The sequence below is a fragment of the Coregonus clupeaformis genome, chromosome 21, assembly GCF_020615455.1.
Source record: "Coregonus clupeaformis isolate EN_2021a chromosome 21, ASM2061545v1, whole genome shotgun sequence".
Lineage (NCBI taxonomy): Eukaryota > Metazoa > Chordata > Actinopteri > Salmoniformes > Salmonidae > Coregonus > Coregonus clupeaformis.
In genome coordinates this window covers 57,612,990-57,620,301 of record NC_059212.1, presented here as the reverse complement: position 1 = coordinate 57,620,301, position 7,312 = coordinate 57,612,990, and the positions used below count along the sequence as shown (strand labels likewise).

General features: G+C 41.9%; 1 protein-coding gene across 1 annotated transcript; it reads right to left on the bottom strand.

Moving 5' to 3' along the window:
- Positions 1–383: 383 nt before the first annotated feature.
- Positions 384–5,489, bottom strand: LOC121535752 (probable pancreatic secretory proteinase inhibitor). Its single transcript, XM_041843010.2, has 4 exons — positions 5,361–5,489; positions 4,992–5,026; positions 4,469–4,581; positions 384–477 (listed from the first exon to the last, which is right to left on the bottom strand). Exons 1-4 carry the CDS (start codon positions 5,413–5,415, stop codon positions 432–434), a joined length of 249 nt encoding a protein of 82 aa, XP_041698944.1. The 5' UTR covers positions 5,416–5,489; the 3' UTR covers positions 384–431.
- Between the last annotated feature and the right edge of the window lie 1,823 nt (positions 5,490–7,312).

Here is a 7,312-nt window from a genome sequence, read left to right as displayed (position 1 = left end):
GATACCCAAGTTTCACGAGTTGTGACGTTTCATCTCTGACCTTTCACCTTTTCAAGGATTATTTGAAGGCAGCTTTACTTTCGGTTTACAAATACTGTATTTTTGCTCTACACTAGTGTACATCAAATAAGGGCTATGGAATGTAAAGGCTTCAGAGGTGTGTCATATTTTGTTGGTAAAACTGTGTTGATTTTACTTTTTGATATTGTTGCCTTTCCTCCTTTTAGTTATTTTTTGTGTGAAAATCTTAACTTCAATTTTGTATTTATAGTTGTTATTGTGGCTACTGTGTGAGCCATGGAAACCTCCAATAAACAATAACAAAATGTTCAACAGTTCAACATGAAATGACAGAGACCTCTTCCTTTATTTTCTAATTGGTTTAATATCTGGTCATGATGATGTAATTTGTTTGGTGATGTCAGACCCAGCTAGCAGCTCTCCTCCTTCATGACCAATATGTCCATTCTGGTCTCCCTGTAGAGAGAGGAATGTTCATGCCATGATTTATTTATTATGTTGTTTGGTATGAATTATATTCAATATTGTTGTTTTGTACATACAGACTGAATTCAATGAATTCATCTGTCCTCGTGCTACTAGACCTTAGTGCTGCCTTTGACACCATCGATCACCACATTCTTTTGGAGAGACTGGAAACCCAAATTGGTCTACACGTACAAGTTCTGGCCTGGTTTAGATCCTACCTGTCGGAAAAAGATATCAGTTTGTCTCTGTGAATGGTCTGTCCTCCGACAAATCAACTGTACATTTCGGTGTTCCTCAAGGTTCCGTTTTAGGACCACTATTGTTTTCACTATATATTTTACCTCTTGGGGATGTTATTCAAAAACATAATGTTAACTTTTCACTGCTATGCGGATGACACACAGCTGTACATTTCAATGAAGCATGGTGAAGCCCCAAAATTGCCCTCGCTAGAAGCCTGTGTTTCAGACATAAGGAAGTGGATGGCTGAAAACTTTCTTACTAAACTCGGACAAAACAGAGATGCTTGTACTAGGTCCCAAGAAACAAAGAGATCTTCTGTTAAATCTGACAATTCATCTTGATGGTTGTAAAGTCGTCTCAAATAAAACTGTGAAGGACCTAGGCGTTACTCTTGACCCTGATCTCTCTTTTGACGAACATATCAAGACTGTTTCAAGGACAGCTTTTTTTTTTTTTTCTTAACATTGCAAAAATCAGAAATTTTCTGTCCAAAAATGATGCAGAAAAATTAATCCATGCATTTGTTACTTCTAGATTAGACTACTGCAATGCTCTATTTTCCGGCTACCCGGATAAAGCACTAAATAAACTTCAGTTAGTGCTAAATACGGCTGCTAGAATCCTGACTAGAACCAAGAAATTTGATCATATTACTCCAGTGCTAGCTTCCCTACACTGGCTTCCTGTTAAGGCAAGGGCTGATTTCAAGGTTTTACTGTTAACCTATAAAGCGTTACATGGGCTTGCTCCTACCTATCTTTCCGAGTTGGTCCTGCCGTACATACCAATACATGCGCTCACGGTCACAAGACGCAGGGCCTCCTAATTGTCCCTAGAATTTCAAGCAAACAGCGGGAGGCAGGGCTTTCTCCTATAGATCTCCATTTTTACGGAACAGTCTGCCTACCCATGTGAGAGACGAGTCTCGGCTCAACCTTTAAGTCTTTACTGAAGACTTTATCTCTTCAGTAGGTCATATGATTGAGTGTAGTCTGGCCCAGGAGTGTGAAGGTGAACGGGAAAGGCTGGAGCAACGAACAGCCCTTGCTGTCTCTGCCGTGCGTTCCCCTCTCACTGGGGTTCTCTGCCTCTAACCCTGTTGCAGGGCTGAGTCACTGGCTTGCTGGTGCTCTTCATGCCGTCCCTGGGAGGGGTGCGTCACTTGAGTGGGTTGAGTTACTGACGTGATCTTCCTGTCTGGGTTGGCGCCCCCCTTGGTTTGTGCTGTGGTGGAGACCTCTGTGGGCTATACTGGCCTTGTCTCAGGATTGTAAGTTGGTGGTTGGGGATATCCCTCTAGTGAGTGCGGGGCTGTGCTTTGGCGGAGTGGGTGGGGTTATATCCTTCCTGTTTGGCCCTGTCCGGGGTTTCTTCGGATGGGGCCACGGTGTCTCCGGACCGCTCCTGTCTCAGCCTCCAGTATTTATGCTGCAGTAGTTTATGTGTCGGGGGGCTGGGGTTAGTTGGTTATACCTGGAGTACTTCTCCTGTCTTATCCAGTGTCCTGTGTGAATTTAAGTATGCTCTCTCTAATTCTCTCGTTCTCTCTTTCTCTCTGAGAACCTGAGCCCTAGGACCATACGTCAGGACTACCGGGCATGATGACACCTTGCTGTCCCCAGTCCGCCTGGCCTTGCTGCTATTCCAGTTTCAACTGTTCTGCCTGCGGCTACGAAACCCCTACCTGTCCCAGACCTGCTGTTTTCAACTCTAAATGATCGCTAGAAAAGCCAACTGAGAGACCTGAGCCCTAGGACCATGCGTCGGGACTACCGGCCGTGGTGACTCCCCTTGCTGTCCCCAGTCCGCCTGGCCTTGCTGCTATTCCAGTTTAAACTGTTCTGCCTGCGGTTATGGAACCCCTACCTGTCCCAGACCTGCTGTTTTAAACTCTAATGATCGGCTATGAAAAAGCCAACTGAGATTTATTCTGATTATTATTTGACCATGCTTGTCACTTATGAACATTTTTGAACATCTTGGCATGGTTCTGTTATAATCTCCACCGGCACAGCCAGAAGAGGACTGGCCACCCCTCATAGCCTGGTTCCTCTCTAGGTTTCTTCCTAGGTTTTGCCTTTCTAGGGAGTTTTTCCTAGCCACCGTGCTTCTACACCTGCATTACTAGCTGTTTGGGGTTTTAGGCTGGGTTTACTGTACAGCACTTCGAGATATTATGCTGTTTGTATGAATTATATTCAATATTGATTGATTTTCATACAGACTGAATTCAATGAAACCTGCTCTCATAGGGGGAAATATATATAGATGTAGGATCCTAATTTGATCACACTTTTGTTGCTGAGAATTTTCCTGCACATCAGGAAATGCAAACTTGCAGTGTATTTGAGTTTTAAAAAGGCTTCTAAAGATTAAAATTTCAGACTTGATTTGCCCTAACGAAAAACTGACCTACCCCTACAAAAATTTCCATTAATTACAATCCACATAATAATTCACATTTCCTGTTGCTGCAGGATTATTTTCCTGCTGTAGCAAACTGGCTCAAATTAAGATTCTACATCTGTAGTATCTGTGTGTCATGATCTAGGTTTCCATCCAATTGGCGACAGATTTTAAATTAATAAAGAAAATATGCACATTTTCCCACCAGTGGTGTGTTTCCACCAAACGGACTTGTCTCGGATCAAATTCAGTGCGCGATGACATAGTGCACACAAAATGTACTTTTCCGCTTAAGTTTTCATGTACCGAATAAAAATCTAAAGTTCAATGTGTTTCCATCGCATTTTCAACTCTACGGATAGTTTTGTCACAAAAACTGTTCCGTTAAATAGCAAATGGTCTTGGCACGTGCGCTCTAGCCAACAGATCGCAGATACAGTGCGGGAGGGCTGTGCGGGTAGGCTAGTCATCAACATGAGATTGTTATGGATAAGAGCGAGAATATTTGTATTTGTCAAATGGCAGTCAAGCATTGATCATCATGTCATGTCACCAGAATAAGACCCTCGATATGTATTGGAAAGGAGCATCAAGGTCACCTTGCACATTCACCACCCTGTGATGTTCATCATAACTTATTTCATCTGTAGCCTAATAAACTGCATGTTTTCCCGAGTTGTTGTGGGAGGACCACACAGCATATCATCGCGTGACTTCAAGTTTACTTTGATATGATGGTTATTATATCAATATTTGCGCTTACATTTGCACCACCATTTCTCGCATAATTCATTTTACCGACACAAAAAAGATCCCACCATGTCGAACAAATTAGGCCCATCTGTCGGCATTTATAAAATGTTACCTAAACTACCTGTTTCCATCACAGCTGTCGTGATTTTCTAAAAATACGGTATGACTTTACTCACATAAACTGTGGATGGAAACGTGGTTACAGAAGCACTTTACTGGGCACAATTTTACATTGTAGGAGCCTACAGTATGTGGATTTTCCTGAAATACTGGTTTGATTGAGTTCAGTCCCTTGTACTTCAGTATTTTACTGGAGGTGTTAAGTGTTGTTTCTGCAAACTGACTCTCAGCCTTATAGTGACAAGGTTAGACAGGGCAGGACAGGGCTGTGAGAAAGGAGCAGCTGTGTCCCAGGGAAATTGTTCAAATACTTTTAGGGTGTTTTAACTTGTCTCGAGTGCCTGATGGGCAGGGTTAGCCATTTTGGAACTAGTCTATTGGTTCCATTGTCCCAGGCAAGCTCAGTATCTGAAATGATTTCAAATAGTACTTTAACCAAGGTATGTACAGTACTCACTGTCTCTGGACACAGAGTGCACACTCATTGGGGTAGGTGTTGCCATCAGTGCCACACACAGGAGCCAAGTTCATAGGGCAAGCCAAGATCTCCACCATCTCGCCACAAGATGGCTGCAAAACAATCTCACATTTACTCTGAAGACCAAGGGCATGGGCAATCAGGAGAGGAGTAAAATTGCATAATGCTCAGATAGAAATGCATTGTGTAGAACAGGTATGATATTATTGCATGTCTTATAGAATAGGGATCGATTGTGTCAGGCTCTATTGATTTCATTTCTATCTGCTGCCACATTCTGAATATTTCATCACACTGAATTCAAAGAATAGGGTGAAATGTTCCCTAGATGCTGATCTTGTTTTTTGCATTTTCCCTGCTAATGGTTAAGGTTATGATTGGGGAGGGGAATCTGATCCCTGATCTGTACCTGATCTGTAACTTCACCCCAAACTGAATTCACACCAGGTTTGGTTTAAGAAGCAGCATTCACATTAAATATTCAACATAAGATCAGCCGTACCTTTCTGTAAAGTCTAGAGTTCTCTTCTTCTGCGCCTGAAGAAAACAAATAGTATGTTACAATGTTTTTTCAAATCACCTCAAGAATGTTATTACAATGTCAGCCCATGGAGGTTTAGATAACATGATACACATTTAACCATCATCTCATGTACTGTACATTAAAACTGGTATATCATCTGGCCACCTAGCCATAATAGTCTCAACATAGTTTCATAGTCCCTTGACTCCAGCAGATGGCTGGAGCAAGCTTTCCTCACAGATACTGAAATACTCCATGGTTCAATCAATGCTTTCTCTGAATATTTAATTCAATTCAATACACTTTATTAATCCCCAAGATATCACACAGAAAACAGGAGTACTTGACCTGTAAAGGCGGCAAGGAGCATCACACACAGCAGCATCACTACTTTTCCAGCCATGTTGTCAGTGAGTAGACAGTGAGAGTGCCCTATCTAACAGTCTCTCTGTGGTTATTATGAAGCAGCAGGTGTGAGAACTTTCACAGCTGACAGGAGTCAGGCTGTGTCCCAAATGGCACCCTATCCCCTATAATATAGTGCACTACTTTTCACCAAAGTCCTATGGACCCTGGTCAGAGCCTGGTCAAAAGTAGTGCACTATATAGGGAGTAGGGTGCCATTTGAGACACAAATGGACTTCACTCAGCTAACAGATGATGAAATACATGTTGAAGTGCTGTAGTTTTACATTCCTATGACTTCACCTTTGAGTGTTGGAGCTGATTATGGGGGTCCTGGGAGATATCCTGAACCTTTTTATTATTGCTTCAGTGAGTTGTAGTAACACTTTACCTGTACCACAGACAGGTACCCAGGCGCACAACCTGCGGGGGAAGGGTACATGACCCCTCAATACTAGAGACAGGCCAATTTGACCCCCTCAATAATATACCATGATGAATGTGATGGATTGGAATTTGTTTTCATTCTGATTTATCAGGGGGTGCTGCAGCACCCTCAACACCCCGACTTCCCGCGGCTATGGATGTAAATCTCTGTTGTGGTATTTTCATCTGTACATAGGAGAGGTGCTGGATAGAGAGGGCAGCGCACAACTATTGCTTTAAGCAATAACCTATTGCAGAGGCTGCAGCAGTTATATTGCAATACCGTATAACCTTAACATCTACTAACTGACTTAGTATGAATCTTTGAGGAGGTGTCATGATGTCCACCTACTAATTGGCACGTTTGTCCCTCAAGCTGCTCAACCGGCAGAGCTTTGTGTAGTGCTGCCTTCAACTTCCATCAGAAATTCGGAAATACGAGGTTTCAACTCTGAAATAACCACTTAAACGATCCTCCATGTTGGAATTACAAGTGGAAAAGTCTGAGATGATTTTGATACCCAAGTTTACGAGTTGTGATGTTTCATCTCTGACCTTTCACCTTTTCAAGGATCATTGGAAGACAGCATTACTTTTGGTTGACCAATACTGTATTATTGTTCTACATCAAACAAGGGCTATGGAATGTAAAGGTTTCAGACCTAGAGATGTGTCATATTTTGTGAACTTGAATTTTATGTATTTTTTGTTGTTGTTGAATGTCTATTGGGCTATACATTTTGTATTATAGTGTGGTGTTTTTGTAATGTGTGAGCCATAGGAATCTCCCATAGACAAAAACAGAATGTTGTTCAACTGTTGTTCAATATAAAAATATAAAAAACAGAGACCTCTTCCTTTATTTGCCAATGTATTTATCATCTGGTCATGATGATGTCATTTGTGTGGTGATGTTGCCTGACAACTCAACATGAATTTAATTTCGCTGCTCTATCGATCAGTCTGAACCTGGTATCCTAGAAGTTGTTTGCGCTTACGTCAAAATGACGTGATTCATGATTTGTGTAGGCCAGCTCTGGACGAACCCATTGGTTTCTGGGACCAATCAGAACGGTTTGAATGTGTTCGCATTCCAGAAGTCGTCGGGGAAGAAGCATAGCCAGTCTCAACGTGGAGAAGAAACGATAGTGGCCGTGGCGTTTGGCCGGCGCATTGTGGATTGGTAGCCAGGCAAGCACGTCCCCCCATGCCTGATCAAAATGTCCATTCCAGTTTCCCTGTTAAAAGACAAATGTTCATGTTTACACTGATTTATTTATTATGTCTTGGGGTATGAATAAAACATAATTCATTGAATTTAATAGCGCGCTTTTCTTTGAAAAAAATCTCTAAGTGCTACAGTGACTGCATTATATATGAGAATTATGTTCAATATGGTTTTATTGTACATACAGCTGGAATTCAATGAAACCTACTCTCATAGGAGGGAAATACAGTATACACTGAAT